The sequence below is a fragment of the Oreochromis aureus genome, linkage group 8 (assembly GCF_013358895.1).
Source record: "Oreochromis aureus strain Israel breed Guangdong linkage group 8, ZZ_aureus, whole genome shotgun sequence".
Classification (NCBI taxonomy): Eukaryota; Metazoa; Chordata; class Actinopteri; order Cichliformes; family Cichlidae; genus Oreochromis; species Oreochromis aureus.
The window spans coordinates 5,157,286-5,182,518 of NC_052949.1; the positions used below are offsets into that span (position 1 = coordinate 5,157,286).

At 39.2% G+C, this 25,233-nt stretch overlaps 1 protein-coding gene and 6 non-coding genes across 7 annotated transcripts; 1 reads left to right on the forward strand and 6 right to left on the reverse strand.

Annotated features, from left to right (window-relative positions):
* Window positions 1-1,245: 1,245 nt before the first annotated feature.
* Window positions 1,246-24,751, forward strand: kctd2 (potassium channel tetramerization domain containing 2). Its single transcript, XM_031741049.2, has 7 exons — window positions 1,246-1,299; window positions 12,919-13,450; window positions 14,146-14,254; window positions 14,339-14,430; window positions 14,591-14,686; window positions 15,800-15,925; window positions 19,013-24,751. The coding sequence occupies exons 2-7, from the start codon at window positions 13,091-13,093 to the stop codon at window positions 19,040-19,042; spliced, it is 813 nt and encodes a 270-aa protein (XP_031596909.1). The 5' UTR covers window positions 1,246-1,299; window positions 12,919-13,090; the 3' UTR covers window positions 19,043-24,751.
* On the reverse strand, window positions 3,515-3,586 carry trnad-guc. Its single transcript has one exon. It is a non-coding gene; the product is annotated as a tRNA-Asp (tRNA).
* On the reverse strand, window positions 4,289-4,360 carry trnad-guc. The gene has a single exon. It is a non-coding gene; the product is annotated as a tRNA-Asp (tRNA).
* trnad-guc lies at window positions 8,007-8,078 on the reverse strand. Its single transcript has one exon. It is a non-coding gene; the product is annotated as a tRNA-Asp (tRNA).
* Window positions 8,788-8,859, reverse strand: trnad-guc. The gene has a single exon. It is a non-coding gene; the product is annotated as a tRNA-Asp (tRNA).
* trnad-guc lies at window positions 10,659-10,730 on the reverse strand. Its single transcript has one exon. It is a non-coding gene; the product is annotated as a tRNA-Asp (tRNA).
* On the reverse strand, window positions 11,367-11,438 carry trnad-guc. The gene has a single exon. It is a non-coding gene; the product is annotated as a tRNA-Asp (tRNA).
* Window positions 24,752-25,233: the final 482 nt, after the last annotated feature.

A 25,233-nucleotide genomic window follows, 5' to 3' on the forward strand; every position in this document is an offset into this window, starting at 1 on the left:
GCCCTAATTCATGTAATATACCTATTTAATTTCATCCACCCTGTGTATAAAAATAATAATCTAATGTATAAAATTCTCAGGGTCATTACTGGAGTATTTTGGAGTTTCTTCTGATGCAACAAGCACATCTACCACAGCTGACATGACTGCTGACATCATCCAAAACATCAGAGTCATCTACTCCCTCCCCGAACATAGCTGAGGACTTTACTGAGGCACCACAGGCTTCTACAGCTTTCTCCGACATAACTGAATCTGCAGAGGTATGTACTGGGGTCTTTGCAGTGTGCATGATTTGGTGGATCTAAATGGTAAATGGACTAGTTCTTATATAGCACTTTTCTATTCTACCTGTGCACTCAAAGTGCTGTGCGTAAAGAGTTTTGGGGCTACATGTAAAATCTTGTTTAGGACCACCAAATCCTAGAGTCAGCCCTGGAAAGGGGTCAGTGCAGAATAAACGGTTTAGGACAGGGGTGTCCAAAGTCCGGCGTTGGCCCGCGGTCCATTTTTAATTGGCCCTCAAGTAATTTTATAAATAGAATAGAATATGGCCCGCACTTCAACTTTTGCTTGAGTGTATTGCACTTCTTAGTTTTAACACCAGGGGGAGCTACTGTTAATCAAGGCAGTTGCTCTACCAAAAAGGACAATCACAGAAGAAATTTACCCCACGTTACCAAACATGGCAGAACCAAAGAAGCGGAAGGTAGAAAGTGAATGCAGAAAATTTCAGACACGGTGGGGGAGTGAATATTTCTTCAAAGAATTAAAGGGGACGTGTGTCTGTTTGATCTGCACTGAAACTGTGGCAGTTATAAAAGAGTATAATGTACGGCTTCATTATGAAACCAAACATCAGGCCTATGCATCCTACACTGGTGCTGAGTGAGAGCAGAAATTAAAGCAAATGCTAGCTATCATGCGGGGTCAGCAACAGTATTTTTTTCGTGCTCAAATTGTCCAGGAAAAGGCTCCAATAGCAGCTATAAGGTCGCCCAACTCATCGCAAGACATGGCAAGCCTTTTTCAGATGGAGACCTCATAAAACGCTGCTTCGTCACCGAAATAATGTGCCCGAAAAAAGTGCAGGACTTCAACAAGGTCAGCATGTCCAGAAATACAGTTGTGCCACGCACTGAAGACTGTCAGCCAACATTAAACTGCAACTGTCTGATAAAGCTGTGCTTTTGATTTTTACTCCATCGCATGCGATGAGAGCACTGATGCCACCCACAGACACCGCACAGCTGCTAAATTTTTTTTTGCAGGGAGTGGACGAGAGCACGAGCACTTTAGGTGAGTAAAAAATATATTCCACCGTACCCGTGTGTTAATAAGCATGCATGTGCAGGTACACATGCTTCAAATATCAATAATGCGCATCAATTCTGTCACTACCCTGCTTTTGCGCACCACTTTCTTATATGCGTTTTTCTTGTTAACCAGTGTTGGGCAAGTTACTTTGAAATAGTAATTCAATTATAGTTACTAGTTACTTCTTCAAAAAAGTAACTGAGTTAGTAACTGAGTTACAATATTCTAAAAGTAATTAATTACTTGGAAAAGTAACTATTGCGTTACTTAAAAAACAAAAAACAAAGAACGTTTGACCCTCTGGGGTCCAGGGTATAATTGGCCATTTTTTTTACTACTCTTGATTTTCTCTCCACATTTTACCTTTAACAACTATTTACTTTGCCTTGTTTGGTATCATTCTTTTTAGCGCAACCTCACGTGCCTGAATTTACAGTTATGTTCTCATTTTGTCATACTGTATAACCAGAATTGATCTAAAATCAGACAAAAAACATAAAATCACAGTAGAAAAAGTTATTTTTCCTGTAACAACCATAAACATGTTTAATGAATCATATTTCATAACTTCAAATGCAAATATTAATTGTCAATTTTAAAATCCTATGCACAAGTTTTGCAAACAACAAAGTTATTTGCATCCATTTACTTTTTACCCCTTTTTTAAATAACCATTTCAAACTATTTACAGAACAATCAGCTGTTCTTCAATAAGATGCCACACAAATTATTTGTGCCACTCCAAAAAAATCATTTCTGTCCACTATAAAGGAGAACATCACAGCCTGATACCTGCAGGTCTGACAGCAGCAGGTGTATCACTGCTGTTTCTACCTGGAGACAGCAGTCGCCTCATTGTTCTGACACACAACACAAAACTATCCACAACACTACACACTAACTACACAAGACAACACATTAACTACACACTCCAAACACGCTAAACGTCACAAATCTCACATCTCAAAACTCGCTCTCTCTCTTTTCCTGCTCTCTCTCTTTCTCTCTCTCCCTCTCTCTTTCTCTCTCTGTCACTCCTAAAACTTTTTTTTGTTTTGTTTTTTTGCTCATAAGCAGAGAGTGCTTGCTAGCGCTAACGTGGCGAAACTATTGAGGAAAAAACGCCGCGCATATCTTGTTTATCATGACTCTGGTTTTACGTGGCATATCGACACAATTTAAAAACTGTCACCTTGTTGCTTTGTCTTTAAGTGGTCATGTGATTGACTTACGACTACTTTATTCTTCCTCAGTCAAACAGCAGCACTCATGCGATTGTTTTGCCCCCTGAGCTCCAGGTGTTGTGCTAGACAGTGATCGTGATTACCGTCCGCGGGAGCGCGCAGCTGCTTAAAGCTGTAGCGTCCAGATTACTTACAGCTACTTCCGTGCAGCTGATATAAGATGCGGTAAGCTGAACACAGCTTCAACCGTCTGTTTGTTGAAAAATAGTAACGGACCGCGTTTCCTTGTTAGTAACTGTAACGCCTGAAGGCCCTGGACGTTGTAGGGCTGTCCTGGTTGACACGCCTCTACAATGTTGCGTGGAGATCAGGGGCAGTACCCCTGGACTGGCAGACCGGGGTGGTGGTCCCCATCTTTAAGAAGGGAGACCGGAGGGTGTGTTCCAACTACAGGGGGATCACACTCCTCAGCCTCCCTGGGAAAGTCTATGCCAGGGTGCTGGAAAGGAGAGTTCGTCCGTTAGTCGAACCTCGGATACAGGTTCGATTTACATACCCAGCGCAGCTGATACTCACCAGAATAATTCACTAAAATTATATGGACTCATGTTATTAAGTCCAGTTCAGTCTTTTAATGTTGATTACCGTTTCAAACGAACGTTAATAGGTGTGTTGCTAAGTCTAAGAACTTAAATAACAAGCTTGAAATTTACCCGTCCCATTTTCCCCTATATTGCTTTTTCTCTGTGCTGTAAATCTTCTGTCCAAGAAGAAATCTGCGGCTGTTCTGAGAATGAGCTACCAAAGCTGTTTTGTCTTTAATTATATTCAACAATATAACACATTTGACCACTTTTAAATGATTTTTCTAACTTTAATACACTACAGTTAAGGTTATATACCTAATTTCTAGTAAGTGGCCCAGCCCCTCCTATATTTTTATGTATGTGGCCCTCAGTGAAAAAATTTTGGACACCCCTGGTTTAGGACTATTCATACTGAAAACGTAATGCCTCCCCGTCGGGGAATCGAACCCCGGTCTCCCGCGTGACAGGCGGGGATACTCACCACTATACTAACGAGGAAGGTGCCCAACAGCTTTTATGTTGCAGTACCGATCCTGGCCACAATAATGTCCATTATGGGATAGTGTTGTTGAAATTGATTTCCATTGCTATTTTTTGTGTGATTTTGTTGTCAGCACATTCAACTATATAAAGATATAGAGAACACAGTATTTAATAACAATATATCATTCATTCAGATCTAGGATGTCTTTTAATAATAATAATAATGATATTTATTATTTTATTTGAGGGCGCCATTCTAAAACCCAAGGTCACTTTACAAAGAGAAAAATACATCAATAAAACAGTAGATTAAAATACATTCTAATAAATTAAAATACAAAAAACAGGAAAATACAACCACAAACAACAAATTTAAAAAAACAAAAAACAAGACAAAAAAAACATGATTTGACAACAAGTAAAATCTGTATTAAAATGAGTAAGCCAGTTTAAACAAGTAGGTTTTGAGTTGTGACTTAAATAAGGAAAGGGAATCTATATTTGTTAAGGCTGAAGGAAGTGAGTTCCAGAGCCAAGGAACAGAGCGACTGAAAGCTCTGTGCCCCATAGTGACAAAGCGAGCAGAAGGAACAACAAGATGAGTGGCAGATGAAGATTTGGTCTTATTTTTGTGTTATTTTTTTGAGCAGTGTATATGGGGCTTTCCCATCATGTGCAGTCTAACTTTTAACATTTCCAAGAACGAAAACGTAATGCCTCCCCGTCGGGGAATCGAACCCCGGTCTCCCGCGTGACAGGCGGGGATACTCACCACTATACTAACGAGGAAGGTGCCTGACGACCTTTATGTTGCAGTACCGATCCTGGCCACAATAATGTCCACTATGGGATAGTGTCGCTGTTTCACCGTTTTGATACGTTAGGTTGTGCAGACTTATTTATGTGTATCAAACGTCTAAACAGCGGGCAGAGAGACTAGAATGACTAGATAGCTCAACGTAGAGTTCTCTACCGTCAACGAAAAAAGCAAAAAAAACAGACTCACAGACATATAACAGGTATGGCAGTCCATTCTCCCTGCAGCACAGACTACACTGCCCATGAGGCTACATTCTTTAGGGCTATGCCTGTAACGCAGGCTGCAAGTAGAGGTGACATGGGCCGCGAGATTGAGACCCAGGCATTAGAGCCTCTTAATGCGTGTTTTGTTTGGGTTTCCACCGGGGTGGAATTACCAAAAATAGGAAGGGCATAGCCTAACACAGTGGTTCCCAAACTTTTTTTGCTGGGCCCCCCTTTGTTTTACAAGAAAAATGTTCGCGCGCCCCCTCGCGCGCACACGTGCACGCACGAACACAGCCTCCAACCACACACACCCATATTTTGCTCCATTGCGGTTTATTTCACACCTCAAACATTTAGTAAACAATTAAGCAAATACAAGTAATCTGCAACAAATTACAGGTAGTAAGAAAATAAACTACTAACTCTTTTATGCTACGTCCACACCTACACGGGTATTTTTGAAAACGCAGCTGTTTCGTCCACACGTAAACGGCATTTCAAATCACCGAAAACGGCGATTTTTTTAAAACTCCTTTTTTGCGTTTAAGTGTGGACGAGGAATACAGAGTTCGTCACATCAAAGGTATGTGCCTTTTTTCACGTCACGCTGTGCGCCACGTTATTGTTTACATGAGATGAATTGCAGAATAGCAGATAGAGACAAAATACTGTTAATCTGACTATCTGCAGGTTTTACACGCTTACATATACACACACAGCTACCGTCCCTCTATTTAGAAAGGCAGAGGCGTCACGGTGTAATTATTTTACATGTAGTTGTTTTTTTCCTGTGTAATAATATTCAACATTGCTATCAATACATTTTTCAATCCCTCTGCAAAACATAAACAACTGTTGGATATTGTTTGTCCGTGATTTGAACAGGGGGAACAAATTGTGGCAGGATCAGCCTGATGTTATTTGTATCCCACTGTAACTTTACTGTATAAAGAGCTAACATCTCCAAAATGCCAGGAGTAGTTAGTCATTACAACAAGTGTTTGTGAACTAAAAATCAAGAATGTGGGATACTGTTTGTCCGTGATTTGGAGAGCCCAACGCTGCTCCCGACGCAGGGAAAACCAATTATGCAGGGGAGACCTACCTTGGCACTTGTGCAGGTGAAACCAAAGGGAAGATATGCTTCACCATATTTTCTAGTCTTTGGCTTAGAATGAAGTTGGTTTGGAAACATATTCAGCTATGCTTCATCTCCTGATTTGCGTTTGTGGAGGCGCCCCGTGCTAGCAGTGTCCAAGCGTTTGGTTTTTTTGTTTTGTTTTTTCCTTTTCATACCGCGCCCCCCCTGCAATGGCTCTGCGCCCCCCCTAGGGGGCGGGCCCCACACTTTGGGAAGGTCTGGCCTAACATATGAAACAGGAAAAGACCGCCGTGTAATCAATTTATTTCAACAAAGTAACTGTAAATGGTAACTGTAACAGAATACAGTTACTCATATTTTGTATTTTAAATACGTAACGCCAGTACATGTATTCTGTTACTCCCCAACACTACATATAATTGGTAAACTCTCAACAGTGCCAGAAGACTAAAGTGGATAAAAATATATTACATCTGTAGTGGTTTAGCACTCCCATAGAAAGTGAATGGAAAACAGCTGACAGCAATGACAGCACTTAAAGCTCCAGGTAGTAGTATTGAGACATTTAAAGACTGGATAGAAGAAACATTTACTGAAATAGCTCACAAAAAACTTTTCATTTGTGGAGATCTCAATATTGATTTGCTAAATCCAAATAATCATAAAACCACTGAGGAATTTATTAACACAATGTACTGTATGAACCTATTCCCTAAAATTACTAGACCTACCAGGATCACATCACATTGTGGAACTCTCATAGACAACATTTTTACAAATGACATTGAAAATAAGACTGTAAGTGGACTCCTGATAAATAAGACACGTATGAAGAATTCCTTAGAATATTTACATTATTGTACAATACCAACTGTATAGTAGGAAACATAAATATATGGACTGAACATGGATAACAAAAGGTCTGCAAAATGCATGTAAAGAAAAATGCTCTATACAGAGATTTCATAAGAAAGAGAACTGAAGATGCTGAAATCAGACACAAAAGATATAAAAATAATTAATATACTTAGATATAGTAAAAAGGAATACTATGAGAAGCAATTAGATATAAATAGAAATAATATTAAAAGATTATGGGAAATACTGAATAGTGTTATAAAACGTGGGGCTGGACAAAAGAACTATCCCAAGTATTTCATTGATAATGACCATGAAGAATACAATATGGATGATGTGGCAAACAGTCTCAATAAATTCTTTGTAACTGCTGGAACAAATTTAGCAAGAACAATCACTGATCCTGGGAAAGCACAGGAAAAACTGGATACACTGATAAACAGAAATCCACATTCTATGTTTCTCACAATAGCAAAAGTTATACCTCTATACAAATCTGGCAACAAACACCATTTCACAAATTAGAGGCCTGTCTCTTTACTACCTCAATTCTCAAAAATTCTTGAAGAACTGTTTAACAACCGACTGGAAAAATTTATAGATAAACATAAACTACTAAAAGAGAGTCAGTACGGCTTCAGATCAAGCAGATCAACATCACTGACACTATTAGATTCAATAGAATACATCACAAATTCCATAAACAATAAGCAATATGTGGCTGGGTTATTCATAGACTTGACAAAGGCATTTGACACTATAGATCACGATACATTAATAAGAAAACTGGAACATTATGGTGTCAAAAGGGGTAATTTTAAATTGGGTCCTGAGTTATTTAAGTGACAGGAAGCAGTTTGTGAAATTAAGTGGTGGTTGCTCCTTATGTATGGACATTGCTTGTGGTGTACCACAACGGTCAGTTTTGGGCCCAAAATTCTACAGCTTATACATTAATGACATTTGTAAAGTGTCCAAAGTATTAAAAATGGTATTCTTTGCTGACGATACAAACATCTTCTGCTCTGTTGATGATCTGCAGCATTTATTGGATGATATGATTAATGAAGTAAGAAAAGAGAAGTTCTGGCTTGATTAAAAACAAAATCATTAAATTTGAATAAAACTAAAATTTTGTTATTTGGAAATAGTAGGTTAAATAAATAAATGGTGTTGATATTGAAAGAGTCAGTGAAAATACATTTCTAGGGGTAATAATAGATGAAAAACTTAACTGGAGAGCTCACCTAAGATATATTCTTTCCAAAGTATCAAGAAGCATTGCAATCCTAAACAAGGCAAAACAGATATTAAACGGGACATCACTTCATTATTCGCTATTTTAAGCGAACAGATTTTGTGTAGTATTTTTTTTCTCTCTTCTTTTCTTTGCTAAATGTACCTGTGTATTGTTTACATGATCGAAAAAAAAAAAGGAAAAGCTGTTGCCTCCCCGTCGGGGAATCGAACCCCGGTCTCCCGCGTGACAGGCGGGGATACTCACCACTATACTAACGAGGAAGGTGCCTGACAGCCTTTATGTTGCAGTACCGATCCTGGCCACAATAATGTCCACTATGGGATAGTGTCGCTGTTTCACTGTTTTCAACGTAGAATTCTCTGCCATCAATGAAAGCGGCAAAAAAGCAAACATAATTGACGTATGATTCAGTGGACAAAATATATTGCATCTGTAGTGGTTTAGCACTCTGGGACATCATGTCTCGCTCCATCCACCACGTTGCACCACAGACTGTGGTGGATTTGGTGGATGCTTTAATCCAGGTCTGAGAGGAGATCCCTCAGGAGACCATCCGCCACCTTATCAGGAGCATGTCCAGGTGTTGTAGGGAGGTCATACAGGCATGTGGAGGCCACACACACACACTACTTAGCCTCATTTTGACTTGCTTTAAGGACATTACATCAAAGTTGGACCAGCCTGTATTGTGTTTTTCTACTTTAATTTTGAGCGTTACTCCTAATCCAGACCTCCATGGGTTGCTAAACTTGATTTTCATTGACAATTTTTGTGTGATTTTGTTGTCAGCACATTCAACTATGTAAAGAACATAGTATTTAAGTATTTAGTATTGAATAAGAACATTTCATTCATTCAGATGGAGGATGTCTTATTTTTGTTCCCTTTAGTTTTTTGCGCAGTATATATGAATCTTTCCCATGGTGTGCAGTCTAACTTTTAACATTTCCAAGAATGAAAAGGTAATGCCTCCCCGTCGGGGAATCGAACCCCGGTCTCCCGCGTGACAGGCGGGGATACTCACCACTATACTAACGAGGAAGGTGCCCAACAACTTTTATGTTGCAGTACCGATCTTGGCCACAATAATGTCCACTATGGGATAGTGTCGCTGTTTCCCCGTTTTAATACGTTTTAAATTGTGCACGACTGTTTATGTGTATCAAATTTAACATGTAAATAACAGCGGGCAGAGAGACTACAATTAGGGATGAGTTTTGATTATCGATTTTCCGATTAAAATCTGATCTAGCTTGAATAACGCGATATCGATTTATTAAAATCCTGAATTGATTTTTAAATATAAATTTATTTTGCCTGAAACGCCAGAATATCAGGTTAAACCTCACAAAATTTCAGCAACCACCAAAGAGCTGAAAACGGAAATGAGAGCAGGTACACGGATTCTGCACAAAGACGTAAACACAAAGTGCAGACCGCCAACGCATCAGAATCAGTGAGATGTCGGCTTCCTCACCCGACAGCACATACAGAGACACGCAGTCGGGGCTGAAAGCCCACAGGTCACAGATTCTGATGCTTTGGCGGTCCGTGCTTTGTGTTTAGGTCTTTTTTTGTGCTAGATTCTGAAGCTGTAGGCTTTGTCTCTCTCCAACCAAATTTGACTAAACTGGCAGCAAAAGAAGATCCAAACTGGAGACTGAAGAAGTCACTTGGATGAGTGACGAAACGTTTCTCCCACAAAACGCTACGTCCAGATGAACAGATTCAACTTTTGGAGAAGATCCAAACTACACTTCATATTTCACTTCACGTAGACATCGTCATGAATTCCTTCTTACTTTTGCTGTTTTGCTTCCACCATGGTAAAATGATGCTTCATGCACATCTCTCTCTCAGTGTACTTCAAGAACAGTTTCCCATCTAAAAATCTCTGTTTTCTGCATCATTCACTTGCTTATTACACACAAGTCTACCATTATGTACAGTGTTATCAGCCGCTGTGTTTTTGTTTTTGTTTTTAATTTAACTAACTTCCAACAAGAAAGTCTCAGTTCTGCTGTTCAATAGTGAACAAATCTAAACTTTTTGAAAATTATGTGAAATTGCAAAATGAATAGCTGTCTCTAATTAAACCTCTATAACTTTGCTCTGCTTCACTTCAGCAGAAGCAGGTAATGTTTATATGTTGATTCATGGTTTTCTTCTGTTTTTGTTCTACTGCAGAATATTTTTAAGGTGGTTATCTGATATAAAAAGACAGGCCAGGAAAATCTCCTTCATGTTTTTCTGTGTTTTATGCTCTGTTACTTTGACGCAAAGGCATCTGCTGTGATGCTTACACCTCTGATAAAGTCTCACAAGTGTCGGCTTTCTTTTTATAGATATAAAAATATGGATATGTGCTGATAAATGATCAGAATTATAATATTTCTGACTGTCTGAGGCAAAATTTCCCCAATTCAAATCAAATCGAATCGGGACCTTGTGAATCAGAATCGAATCGATTCTAAATCAGTGACGATACCCAGCCCTAACTACAATAACTAGACGCCTCAACATAGTGTTCTCTACCTTCAACGAAAAAGGCAAGTGGTTAAGCACTCCCATAGAGAATGAATGGAAAACAGCTGAGGTAAATGGTAGATGGTAGATGGGCTAGTTCTTATATAGTACTTTTCTGTCCTACCTGAGCACTCAAAGTGTTGTCCAGGAGGAGGTTTGAGGCTACAGTTTAGAAAAGATCACTAACTGTCATTAGTGTTAATATTGTTTTATTACTGAGTCTGTTAAAGGAAACCCTTAAACATTAAAATAGTTGAGGACCTTTCCAGTGGTGTCCAGTCTGACTAACATTCCTAAGAATGAAAAGGTGTTACCTCCCCGTCGGGGAATCGAACCCCGGTCTCCCGCGTGACAGGCGGGGATACTCACCACTATACTAACGAGGAAGGTGCCCAACGAGTTTCATGTTGCAGTACCAATCCTGGCCACAATAATGTCCACTATGGGATAGTGTCGCTGTTTCCCCGTTTTGATACATTAAGTTGTACACGCCTGTTTCTGTGTATCAAATTTAACGTGTAACAGCGGGCAAATAGTATGGACAGTGAGTAGACGCCTCACCGTAGAGTTCTCTACCGTCAACGAAAAAGGCAAAAACACAAACCTTCCACAATAAACATAATTGACGTGTAATTGATAAACTCTCAACAGCGCCAGAAGACTAAAGTTTAGGGTTTTGAAAAGATCAGTAACTGATATGAGTGTTAATACTGTTTTACTCCTTAACCTCTTAAAGGAACCCCAGAAACATCAAAATAGTTAACGACCTAAGGTGTGCAGTGTAACTTTTAACATTTCCAAGAACGAAAACGTAATGCCTCGCCGTCGGGGAATCGAACCCGGTCTCCCGCGTGCAATCCTAAACAAGGCAAAACAGGCATGAGATGGGACCATTGACTGTAGAAAACAATGGAAGGGACCCAACTTCATTATTAACAATTTTTAGCGAACAGATTTTGTATAGTATTTTTCTTCTCTCTTCTTTTCTCTGCTAAATGTACAGAACAAGGAAAACGTAATTCCTCCCCGTCGGGGAATCGAACCCCGGTCTCCCGCGTGACAGGCGGGGATACTCACCACTATACTAACGAGGAGTGGTGTGCAGTGATGTGATGCTGTGCCTGTTATCACTGCATCACGTATATTTTAGGACATATTCTCTTGAATTGTTTACTTAAACGGCCCTCAACTGTTTCATCTTCATTCTCTAAGGGAGTGCTAAACCACTACGGATGTAATATATTTTTGTCCACTATGGTCTTGTGGCGCTGTTATATATTTGTATAGTGATGAGTTTCCCCCGTCTGTCACGCGGGACATCGGGGTTCGATTCCCCGACAAGGACACATCACTGTATGGAATCTTTTAAAAGATCATTTATGAATGAACCTTGACCTTCAGGAAATGCTTTTTGCTGCATGTGAAAGGAGTTTTGTGATATGTGCCTTGCATAATAGTGTGATAATGAATCATTTCACCCCTTGTCCCATACCATTCAAGATTAGCCGAACTTAATACCATCACCAACACTATAAGAACCTCTTTCTCCCTCACTCCCATGGACTTCTTCAGCCATATCTCATAATCTCAACCCCTTTTTTCCCATGAAAGCTAGTTTGCTGAGTGAGCAGTAAAAGCACTCCCAGCAGAAAAAAAACAAGCCATGTCTTTGTTTTACAGTAAAAAAAAGAAGAAGTTCTGAATGGTTGCTTAAAGGTCATTACAAATCCTGTGTGGTTCATGTGGTTTTTCCATTTAAATTCCTTTTCTCTCAGTTGTTTGACAGAGTTGGACTCTAGTTGAGCTCCAAGTTTAATTTGACATCATGTTTACACAAAGAAACCTTGATCTTCTATGAATCAGAAATACTCCACTTATCATTACAGAGAAAAAAAACTTTCATAAAATGAAAACAGTACATATAGCACGTAAGTGTATATAGTCATGTCATGTTATTACAAGATTTGTATTTGTTTCCAGTTTCCCACCTTGTTTTTGTCTACCCCACCCTAATTATTTCCACCTCAGTACACCTTTAGTGCTTCCATAGCAACTAAAATTTGAACTCTTTAGTTGTGAAACTAGTGCTTCCATTTGTACTTTGTGATTTTTTCATAACTATTTAAATATACTTTCCGAGTTTAACCTTAGATTTTGTATTTCATATTGCTCCCTTTTAAAGCAGCAAAAAATGTTCATAAAAGCCCCATTCTTGCACATAAGTATGATTTGTTCGTATATAATTAAGGCTAAGGTCTTCTTCCTTTACATAACAGAATTTAAAGCAATATTCTGTTATTTATGCCCGTTCAAGGAAAATAAATAATTTTCCTAATAATTCTGTAATAATAAATAATTCTGCATGCTGAATTCGCTTTTTATTTTGAAAAGCCGTGACACGGCGGAAGTAAACAGTAATCACGTTACAACCCGGAAGAAATGCCTTTTCTCTGGTTAACGTTTGAATAGACGAGAATGACCAATTTAGCGTTTGGAGAAACGGTTAAACGTGATGCTGCTCCTGTTGTGCAGCCTCTCATAGTCGTTTTTGTGTCCTAATCTCTGGGCCTGGAGGTGGAGGCGGTCGACTGCGAGCAGCAACGCCCCGATGAGAGCAGGCAGCCCGTCAGAAGGAGAAAAATATCCTCGGTGTGTTTACCAGGCGGTTCAGGGAGACGGTTTCCCCGCAGTGTGTCGTTAGCTCACCGTGCGGCTGTGCGACTGGTTCTTCAGACGGAGAGGAAACATGGCTGAGTTGCATGTTGTGGAACCGAGCGGTGCTGGCACCATAGAGCAGCCCGAGCACCGCGACATCCGGGGCTCGGTGCGTCTGGCGTCGCCCACACTCATGGTTCCGCCGCGAAGCAGCCAGCTCAGCCCGGGCGGGGTGTCAGGCTGCAGCGGCGGCGGGAGGTCGGTGTTCGGGTTCCCGGTGAAGAGCAATCCCAGCTCCCCGTCCGAGCCAGTGGACAAGCCGGGCTCACGCTGGGTCCGGCTTAACGTCGGTGGTACCTACTTCATTACCACCAAACAGACGCTGTGCAGGGACCCCAAATCTTTCCTGTTCCGCCTGTGTCAGGAAGACCCGGACCTGGACTCTGACAAGGTGAGTGGGACGCCAGAAAAACACAAATACATACAACACAGGTTCACACAGCAAAGGGGCGCAAACAACACAAAAACCATGAACACTAAACTGTAAAAGCACAAATTAAAAAGTGAAAAATCCATTTCCACAGTAGTACCCATCTGCCCTGTACAAAATGTTTATAGACTACTGAAGGTAAAAGCACAAGGACGATACACTTAAGTTTTAAAAATTTGAATTTTCTAAATTTGTCCCACATTTGCGAGAAAAAAATTACACGTTGTACGACAGGAAAAACTACACAGACAAATTTACAAGAAAAATTGCAAATTTTACATTAACAAACTTCAACGTTGAAGAAAAAAATATGGAAATTTATGAGAAAAAACAGAGAAATTTAATAGAAATAATACCAAACATAGGTCAACAAACTTGAAAAATTGTGAGGAATAAACCTGACATATTTACAAGAATAAAAATCTGCAAGAAGAATTTATCCATTTAAATCAACAAGCCTGAAAATTTACAATAAAAACCCCCATAAGATTTGTAAGAAATCTTGTCAAATTTACAAGAAAAAAACTATAAATATACATAAACAAACTTTCCAATTTAAAAAACAAACAAACAAACAATAAAAATCAAAACAAAACATGGAACTTGCTCCTCTGTTAACTTGGAACTTGCTCCTTGGAACCTGTTAATTCTTGCAGGACGATACAGGAGCCTATCTAATCGACAGAGACCCCACGTACTTTGGCCCTATCTTGAATTACCTTCGGCATGGAAAACTGATTATGGATAAGAATCTGGCAGAAGAAGGTAAAAAGCAAAAACATAATGCAGAACTGTCAGTGAGCAGCATCTCAGACACCAAATAACACGTTCATTCGATTTGTGTTTCAGGCGTTCTGGAGGAAGCTGAGTTCTACAACATTGCTTCCCTGGTGAGGCTGGTGAAAGAGAGGATACGGGACAACGAGAACCGGACATCTCAGGTAAACAAAACTAAACCAAAATAAGTCTTAGTGGCTGACTTTCTTCCAGTGCAAATGTAACCCAGGTAGCTTGTAAAGTGTTCAAACAAAATGTGTGCCTGCCTGCAGATTGTTGATGCTTTTTTAGCAATGCTCTGCGTGCCTTTGCTGTGTCCCTCAGGGCCCTGTGAAGCATGTGTATCGAGTACTACAGTGCCAAGAGGAGGAACTCACGCAGATGGTCTCAACCATGTCGGACGGTTGGAAGTTTGAGCAGGTGCAGAAAACACAGCTTTTAAAATATATGTCATCTTTTAGTTCATGCTTTAGTTGATTCAACGTCACAGTTTTAAGCTCTGCTTGCCCTGAAATGTATGCCAGCACATTGTCAGGTATTTATTTTCACACAGGAAAGACTGGGGCACAAAATGTTTCAATCATGAGCAGGAATGGATACTAAAAATACTTCATTTGGTGTTGATCTGAATCTGTATGCAGTCGGACTGTGTCACCTTGTAGTTTCCTCTATATTAGTAATCGTGTATTATCAATATGAACCTGTATCAATTTTTTGATCTTCAAAAATCTGTGTAGAGCCTCGAAAGATCTTTGAGCCTTATAATGAAGGTAAGTATGAATTAAACCACTGACATTAGTAATAGCTGTAAATAATTATAGTCATTGCCACATGTGACTACTCTGCAAAGGTCTGATTATGACTATTTGGTACTTTTAACTTTAATAAAAAAATACCACATATGTTGCATTTATTAAATTTAAAGAGCTAAAATAACACAACTCATTTGCCTTTTTTATTACCAACAAACATGACAGATCTAGTAGCACTTTTAGGCATACTGTGAAGCAGTTGCTATAAAGCTCTGCAGGAAACTTTGAGCTCTATCCATGTTTGTGAAAAATAACCTGAAGGCCTCAGTCACAGTCGTCTAGAGACCGATTGGCAAACCCTTGGCATCCTCCAGTTGCTAGGGGAAAATTTTTAATCTTCAACCACCCTCAAGCACCGGCATGTCACAGTTGGTGCTCAACAAAGCCAATGTGGTGACCATAAACAAAGCATAAGCCAGCGGCTTTGGCTGTGAAGGCACACCTGTTTGTCCACAGACTGCTGATTTATTTTCTTTTTTGAGTTTCCCCAGTGATTTTAAGGTCTTTGGAAACCGTAGTTGTTGTTGTGTTGTGTTGTTGTTGTTGGGTTGTTTTTTTCCAGACATTTTCAACAGTTTCTCTAAAACAACAACCAAAAGTAAATAACATGGTAGAACTAAATTAAATGGAAAAAAACAGAAGTTATTGACTGAAAAGGTGCAGAGTGTGAAACGTCTTGGAAAAGTAGGCTGTCTTCTAACTCCGGATCTTTTGCCCTCAGCTTATAAGCATCGGCTCCTCGTATAACTATGGCAATGAGGACCAGGCTGAATTTCTATGTGTAGTTTCCCGGGAACTCAACAACTCCACTAACGGCATTGTCATTGAGCCCACTGAGAAGGCCAAGGTAAGCCGACATTTCATACTGTTGTTCAGACTGTCTGAAAATCTCCTGCAAACTGCAGAGAAGGACTGTGTTTGTATATTAAAACTCAGTTTATAAGCCACAGAAGCTACAGGATACATGTGTAGGAACCAAAGCTGCACTTGAATCGTCCAAAACACTAAATCCTACTTCCTTTTGCCCATAAGTTTCTCTTGAACTCGATAGAAAATGTCATGAGGTCACTAAAAGATCTGAAGAGGTTATAATCAGCTCAGACAAGCTAACTGCTCTGACACTAGACTCCTTAATAATGTGGCCAGATGTTGTTGATGTGAGTCTGCTGTGTTAAAACCACAGTGCCCCAAAGATGGGCAAAAATGAGGGCATCGTAGATACCAGGTTCAGCCCATGAAATGTTTCATATAAAAGAGGTTCACTGATGGAAAATGATTACTTCATTATCTAGTTTGTAATCTTAAAGAAAAGGGAGTGAAACAGCTTATTAAGTGGAATTAAATGTATCCCACAATAAGTTTGTGTTTTTAAATGAATGTTAATGACCGCCAGTGCAGTATAGCTGTATGCAAGACATTTAATGCGAGATTCAGCCTACACAAGTGTCTGGATGTGCTGTTGATTCTTTTCTCTCCGGCATGCTGCCAGCATCCAGCATGCCAACAACCTGGGCTCGGTCAACATCAGTCAATCACGGCACGGTGGCACTGATGGTTTAGGGTCCATACTTGAATTTCAAATTCAATTCCGATACCCTGGAAAATGATCCGTAATCCATGCTATTTTCACCACGGCAAGATTCTTAGCCCATCCTGCGGTAACAGAACTAAGAACTAACAGAAATTAGTTTTTTTTTTTTTTTTTAACTGACCTCAGAGCTGGCTACAACAAAATAATAAGAAACATATTTTTATAATTATAATTATCATCTTGTTTACATACAATGTGCACATTGCTCCACCTTGGTCTGTAGCGCTTTACAGCCACAGTTTTCTCTTCAGACCTGAAACCATAATTGACTAAAACCCAGAGCCAAAAGCTACTCACAGTGTTGTCTACAAGATTAAAGTTATGTGCTGGGAACTTAATTTAAAACATCCATTCTAGACATGTTTCATGACATAAAACTTGAATAGTTTATTTTCACTTCCTGCTGAAGAGACGCTCCAGTATAACTTCTGCCTTTATTTTAGGTACAGTGTGTAACATCTCATAATTTTTCAGATTGTGGTCAACTGTAATCCTTCCCCTCTCAATTCAAGTGCTTAACCCAAACTACGGTAGACACAACATGGGTAATAAAAGTAGCATTGAAGCACCTTCCTTAGTGTTTGTAGAATTTAATGAGCCTTAATTATACTTCCGTTTCACTTGACTCAGTGAGGAACCTTCCTAATGAAAATATTTGACTGTTGGACCATAAACCAGTCCATGCTGGATCAGACTGGGTAGAGTGGACCTTACCATCTCATGTGGCTTCTGCTCATTTGGGCGTTTTTCACAAGCAGCCTCTCTGAAGGTCAAAATGCATCTGTATGAAAAATGCATTTTCTGAAGTTAGAGACCTTCACTTGGTGGAAAGTTCATGTTATACTTTTACCGTAGCTTAGTTTATTGTGCTGTATTAAATACTTAATGTGGAAGCTTGCGCTGCAACAAATGCAGGAGCTAAATATAACCGTATGGATGAGCTCAGATAGAAATAGTCTGTGTGCTGGCAGCCAGGATGCCACAAAAGTCAAGAACCTTTTGAACTTTACTGAGCCACTGCTGCTATTGTGTTCAAATAATGTGTTATCGCTTAGCTTCGTAGTTCTTACCTGCTTAACAGTGAGTTAACAAGATCTGCAAGATTATTTTCATGTATGCGGTCATTTCCATAAAAGCAATGCAAAGACTCAGATTTCATTCATTCTTCTTGTGTCTTTTTTTATGGAACTGAGTCGGTTTATCAGATGTAGATTTATCAATGAAAGCATGTTTTCTCAAGTATAAAGCATTTATTGACCAAGTATTCATTATAAACTGTTTTATAAAACATGAACCTAGCTTCTGCGTTTGTGAAAGTAAAGCCACTGCAGACCTGCATTCTTGCAAATGACCAGCAGGGGGCCACTCCTGTAGTCTACGTTGTATACAAGTCTTTCAGGAAATGATTTCTACTTCTCACTTCATCCACTAACTTTCCAAGTAATCTAATGCTGTTAATCATTAGTTTCATATTTTATTAAATCCAACATGCTGCTTGTTTTGAAAATTTAGTTCCTGTTTTAGAGAAATATAGGTGATAAAGCAGGGTATAATTCAGATTTACAAATCTGTATCAGCATACTGGCGTGCTGCATCCTCAGTTTCACATCCATAATTATGGTGTCCAGGCTTTTCCCTCAGCGAATAGCAATTTAAATAATTTCCCATGCTCTGGCTGAAAAGGGGAAGCTAATGCTAAAAGGAAACCCAGATTGCTTTGACTAATTGTTTGTTTTGGACAAATTTCAGCTGGACAAAAACCCCAAGCAGTTATTCTGCATCTGCATTCATTATAAAACAAGTATGCAAGGAATTAAATTTTGTTACAACTGGCTCAACAGAGGATTATATTATTTTAAAAATATGTTAATAATATCAGTAAAACTACTATAGAGTGTAATGGTAAAAGTGACCTGTAGAGCTAACATGTAGAAATGTTATGTCCAGTATGAGCAGCACAGAGGGTGGAAAGTTGTTACAAAGTGCTGTACAGCACACTGACTGCTGAAATATTTACTGGATTACAACATTTCAGTCTGCCTGACCCTCTCTTTGTTCTCCTAAATGTCTCAGAAAATGTGACGCATAGTTCCTGAAGGGGAAAAGCAAAGATTTGAGAATGCTGTCTGTGCAGGAACCTGAACACCACGGCTTTTTTCTGTCAGTTTAATCAGTTTACTAAATTACTTTTACCCTGTGATTTCATCTGGAAGAAAGGGCTTGCTAACACTTCCTTTTTTATTGCAAAACCCCCCTCAAAATTCGAAGTATTTAAGTGTTGTTTTTTCTTGCTTTTTTCTTGTTTAAAAGTCATCTTTTTTCTGTTCCGTCTGCCTTTTGCAGATCCTTCAGGAGCGAGGCTCGCGGATGTGAAGAGATCCTGAGCTTAACAACAGTTTATCAGCAACAACCACGTTGTTGTTGAACGTTTTCTTCACTTTTCATCAACCCCCTTCCACCTTTTACCATCATCATGATCATCTGCCCCTTCCCTTCTCCTCTGGTGTGCCTTTCCAAAGCGGGCGCTGTTTGGCGTCCCCCACAATCCTTCAGTGCTGCAACGTGACCCTGGCTTGTCGTCTTGTCTCTCGTCTCTCCTTCTTCACTTTGAAAGAGAGACGACAGGTTCAGGGCTTTTCCTCATTGCAGCTTTTTGGTGGTCAGTGTGACAGCAGCGCAGGCTACGGCACTGATATTAGCCTCTTGTTGTTCTCAGTTGGATGGACAGAGCTACCAGAAATCATCGTCTCCATCTCCACCTCCATTCTGGATCTCCATCGTCGTTATCAGACGGAATATTTCCTCATGTCTTACACATCTGGCTCTGTTGATTTAGCAGAAACCTCCTCAGGACTCTCAAAGGACATAAAGGAATGAAAACACTCCACTGACTGACCGAGAGAGCATCGACTCCTCTGCAGGTGGAGCCCGAGACGGAGCAGTCGCAGGCGGATGATGCACGGACCGATCACTCCTTATGAGCTAACCTGGAGCGGCATCTTTTCCGCGAACCACGAAATCTCCAGTGGCTCCTTTTGATCTGTAAGAAAAGAAAACAAATGACTAAAAAACGGACTTACCTACACTAGTGTACAATTTGTCAAGGCATGTGAGGAATCTATATAAATCTATATAGGCTACATGATGAAATTATATGAAAAATTGAATGCAAATGGTGTAATTATTGATTTCTGTATCATAGTTGTGATATATTTACATATTCTGGTGGTTGAGTCTATTTAAACGATGGAGAAAATATCAGTTTTCCCACCCGCTAACACGGGTGTGAATTTGTGTATGCAGTGCCTCTCTGCTTTCTGTTCATGACTGAAATATCACCAGTTTTTCAGCTGCACGTTTTCTGTAGTGTTCCTCAAAGAAAAAAAGAAGATAACACCGGTAAGTTTTCTCTTAAATATCCGACTTTAAACTATTGCATATCTTAAAATTGTAATTAGGGATAAGGAAAACTACTGTCATTGCCATTTGTCCAAGCAAAGCGTGGCGTGGCGGAGGTTGGACTGTGGCCAGTCTGTATGCTGCCTCAAAACCCTGAAGCACCCCTCTCCTCTCGGGCCTTGTGCTATTCTCTTCGCCAATATTCGCTCACTTTGCAGCTGCCTCTTGTTGCCACACCAAAATGACTGTGTTGTCTTACACTCTGCAGCACTTGTAGCAACCGTGGCGCAAGCTAAACTGTACCGCTCACCGCTTAAAGCCCTGAGATACCTGAGTTTTATACGCTGTGTAAACAACGCTGCCAGACGGGAAGTGAGTTCAGTTTTTTCGAGCTGGAGAGCGAAGCCTTAGTAGTTTGGCTGAAGTATGTTGTTCTTGTGCTTAACATTAAGTTGCTATGTTATTGTGCTGTTTTTGACGCTTTCAAAAACACTTTCAACAACATAGAAATCTACTGTGTACAGGCCAGATGTAAGCTTGAGTTATACTTCTACACCAACTGTAACAGCTGCTTGGTGGTGAATAATGCAGTACATTACTTTTGCAAACATAATGCATATAATGGGGTTATGGGGGTTACAGGGCTATTGCAGGAGCCAGTAACCTGCCTGAATAATTAATTCAGTTTCAGTTGCTTGCTTTTTTAGTAAACTATTAGTGGCATAGAAAACAAACTAGCTGTGAATGCTAACAACAGCTTAGCGTCTGCAAAATTGTAATACAGAAGTATAAGTCAAGCTTTAATCTGTGCACATGTGTGCAAGTGCACTGGCTCGTACTGAAGCGAAAACAGTGATTTGTCAGTTGACAGAAAATAAACAGGGATCTGTTCTGCTCATTTTAGCTCTAGAGTTTTATTCTTGAGCTTTGCATGAGTCACATTTCAGACTAATCCTTATTTGTCCTACATTTGGGCCTTGGTTCAGCCGCTTAGCTCATCCTTGAACTGAAACAAGGTCCTTTAGCTCCTGGATCCCGGACTCTAGTCTGATTGGCTGCCCCTCGTAAAGACAAACTGAACTTTTGGCTCCCTGGGATTACTTGTACATAAGCTCACCTCATTACATGAAACTTTAACTCAGCTTGATAATAGACCCCACCACTGTAGCACAGTAGGTCCCCTTTAATCTGCCACAATTGAATATCAAGTCACTTATCAAGCAGAAAGGACAACTGTTCTTTCAGTTTTCTGCTTTTTCTTTTTCATATTTATGTAAATTGAATATAGTTTGGTTTGGAACTGGATCGGTGCTTCCCTAATTTGTAGTTTATCACATAATGAAAAGTTTCTGGAGTCCAGATGGTTCAAAAAGGGTTCATGGGCCTTATCAAAATTAGGCAATTAGTCACATTTATTTTAAAAAAAAAACCCAAAACAATAAAATAGCAAAATACCTTTTTGTACTTCTTAAAGTCTGAATATTTTGGCTTCAGATGGCCCACCTCTCACCTTTTAGCCTATTTTTGATCATTTTTACTCACATAATCACTAACTGTTCAGCCAGTATTCATTTATTTGCTTATGAGCAGTCAAAGACCCAAAGAAAATCAATTTAACTGACAGGTGATGAAGAAATGCACCTAATTCTCAACTGAAAAGCGATTTTCTTTAATATTTCTGCTTCATCAGTGACTCACATCTGTTAATTAATTATTATATTTATTCTGTCAGTGACTAATCATTTCACCATCTGGGGTAAATGCAGCTCGTTCATGTGAGCAACTTGATGCATAGTTTGAGCCATATTTACACATATCAGAAGGAGAACTGAGAATCACGTTGTTCACATTTTAATCAAAGCTGAGGAGCGCTCAGTCGTTATCGCAGACACCTATTACTGGCATTGACCCCTTTGGCAATCCATCCTTTGTATAAAGAATTTATTTGATGCAATTATGTTGTACCAAGCATGAGGAAAAATAATGCATTTTATTGGGGGAAAATGGTACCTTACCTGCTGTTGTTACGCTCCCTGACCATGTTCAGTCAGGATTCAGAGCTCAAACTTTGATGTGACTTCCTCTTTGTTGTTGAGGGTTTTTTTATATATATATTCTTCACCTATTGAGTGTGTTTGTGCTGTTTTCTTCGACAGACCAGAGTCATGAGCAGACTTGCTAAAAATACTGCTAAAAATGCCCAAAAATGTCATTCAGAAGCACTTTTATTTCCTCCCTTGTGGTTTTCTTGGCCCATTCAAAGCACCTTGGGTGTTGATTCCCTTCGTCTTTGTCCAGTGTTGTGCCTTTGACCTGTGTTGTGCACAGTTGTACTCCCCTCTTATCATAATGTGCCTCTCATACCTTAAAAAAGCCAGGAGGCACGTATCTGAGGTATCATGTATACTGTGGTCTTTTTACCCTGGTTTTTATCGGTGGTGTTTCCGTAAGAGGCGAACCAAGCAGAAACATTACCCTTGGCAATATTTTATTATATGTAAATTTTACAAATTGCTGCTTTCTTTGTGCCATTGCGTTCCAACTCAATCCAACCACAATCCCTCACACTCCTGGAGGTTTGACATTTCTGTTGTGGTGGTTTGTTGGCATTGTTGGTGAAGTGGACGACAGGAAGTCCAGTCCAAGCTGGTTTCCTTTTTTTTTTTTTTTTTTCCCCCCTCGTATCTTAGTAAAACTCCAAAAATGCACTTGGCAATTAATTTGATGTCAAACTTATTGTATTGTGGCAGCTTCTTTTCTCCTTGACCTGCATGCTGAAGCTACCTACAATGGCCCCACTTTTAAGTGTGTGTAACCAATGTTTAAAGCACTTAATGTACCCCAAGAGCTTAGGAGTATCAGTCAGTTTATAGACTGGAAATGTTGGTATTTAAAATGACAAAAGAGGTGATTGCATGGCAAACGTTCAAGTACAGAAGCCTGAAAAAAAGCATCATCGCAGATATTTTGCTGGTATCGTTAGTTTCCCATTAATACAACATTATCTTTTAATTAATTTAAATTTTTAATTCAGCTTAAAATATAAAAAATATTGTAAATAGAACTAAATATATCACAGACTGGTAGGGTGGGAGTTTGGGCTAGCCACTGCTATAAAGGAAAAAGATACACGGGATTTATGAAACAAGAAGAAACATTTTTAATGATAAAACTGCCGATTTACAGTTTGTTTAGTAGATATTAGCATTTTAAAGCCAAATTTAGAATTCTAATTATTCAGTGTAATGGGTTTAACACATTTTTATTTAAAAAAAAAACACACAGTCAGAAGAGTCTTTTGGAAATATTAATTTTATTGTTAACTGCCACCTATGTGTTAAGCTAATTAGCTTTTAAGTTCTTGTTAGCATCGAGCTAGCCACACTATCTTCATGTAATAACTAGCAAAGCTTTAGATTATTTTTTCCCCCTGAATTTAAATATAGTTTAGCTGAAAATAAAAAAACTAAACGACAAGATCATCATGAAACAGAATGTTATACAATAATTTATTTTTTAAATTGTCCTCTACAATAATAACGTTTTGTTTAGCCACTGTGACAGTGTTAGCGTGTTGATGTTAACTCTTTGTTTTATTTCTTGAGGAATTAAATAAACTGTTCAGACAAGCTAAAAAGTTTTTAAAAAGTAGAAATATGCAACCAAAAAAGTTGGGAACCTCTGACCGAGCTAAACTTGGCAGTGTGTTTATCTCAATATTTTATTCAAACCATATTTTCTTTAAACAGAGAAATAACTTTTGACCTCTGTTTTTTGGTTTTTTTATTTTTTTATTTTAAGGTTTTTGTTTGTTTGTTTTACGTTCACCTGTGCTAGTTACTCAACAAATAACGTGCAATGTTAACAAATCTGCAAAAAATTACTTGTGAAAACATGAGAGCATGCATTGTACTAGAGATGTCGTGTACTGGATTTTGTCTGACCTCTGTGTTAGTGCAAACTAAATGTGATGCATGGTGGTGGGAAGCAGAGGGACGGCATGGCTCTGTGGTTTGTAGGTGTAGATTTCTTAAGTGGAACAGCTGGTCTACAAGTCGACGTATTCTCCTACTCACAGCTTCCGTTTCTTTGTTGTTTTTGTATCTTTGTCACGTCAATTGATCTTAAAAGTAGAAACAAGAGCTAGCTTTAATCACATATTACCCTACTGATGATATTGCAGACCTTTCCACCCCCATAACCTTGGTTTATATAGCATTTATGCGACCTGCAGGTCAACACAAAACGAAAAAAAAAGAAGTTTTTTTTAAATTCATTGATCATTTTGCCAGTTAACCTGTAAACACCTGCATGCATTTGTGGACATGCACACTTGTACACTCATTTAGACGTATTGATAATGTCACCTATTAACTTACTTTGTGTTCATTTATCAACAGTATTGATGTCAAATGTGAATATTGTCAACTGAGACTGTGGAGAAACGTCTGGAAGCCGACAAAACATTTTGTCTGATTGTTTGTTTTGTTTTGTTCACTTTTATTTATTTTATATTTTCTGAATTTTGTCTACCATGTAACAATTTTAACAAAAGCCCAGTCTGGTTTTTATTCATAAAATGTGTCTGTGTTTTAAAATGTGGCTCACTGACTATTTGTTGGTTCCTTTGAGTGTGGATTAAAAAAAAAAAAAAAAAAAAATTAAACAAAGTGAAGTTCATAACAAAATATATGTTTTGGAAATGTCTGTTTGCAGCCAAGTTTGAATGTTAGAGACAAAGCTTTAAGACCTACCACAATATTAAAACCATCTGACTAGCATTATCTAGGTCTTAGTCCCTTGGATGTGGAACCATGGTCAGTGGTCCCGTGGTGGTGAGTTTCCATGAGACTCTAACAACAGTCCTTTGATATGTGGAGTCTGCATGTTGAAGCCTCGGGCTTAGATTTTCACTCATCACTGCCATATATAGCACAAAAGATGGATGAAGCCAATACAGAAGTGCCTTAAACCTGCATTCTATATAATGACCAGCAGGGACCCTTATAGTTGCAGGAAAACTGCCCTCAGCTCCCTCTCTGTTACCTCAGTAAATACCCTTCTAATGATTTCCATGTGTTAGTCTCCAGTTTCAGGTCATATTGAGCTTCTCATTAGCAAATTATGGTCATCACAGGTGTGAGAAAGTAGGATTGTCCAGTCTA

What these genes read in the sequence shown, in the direction of transcription:
- kctd2 (XM_031741049.2), top strand. Translation starts at nt 13,091, where the DNA reads ATGGCTGAGTTGCATGTTGTGGAACCGAGCGGTGCTGGCACCATAGAG. An exon ending in CGGACCTGGACTCTGACAAG is followed by an intron (nt 13,451 to 14,145) that starts GTGAGTGGGACG and finishes TAATTCTTGCAG; the next exon opens with GACGATACAGGAGCCTATCT. An exon ending in ACGAGAACCGGACATCTCAG is followed by an intron (nt 14,431 to 14,590) that starts GTAAACAAAACT and finishes TGTGTCCCTCAG; the next exon opens with GGCCCTGTGAAGCATGTGTA.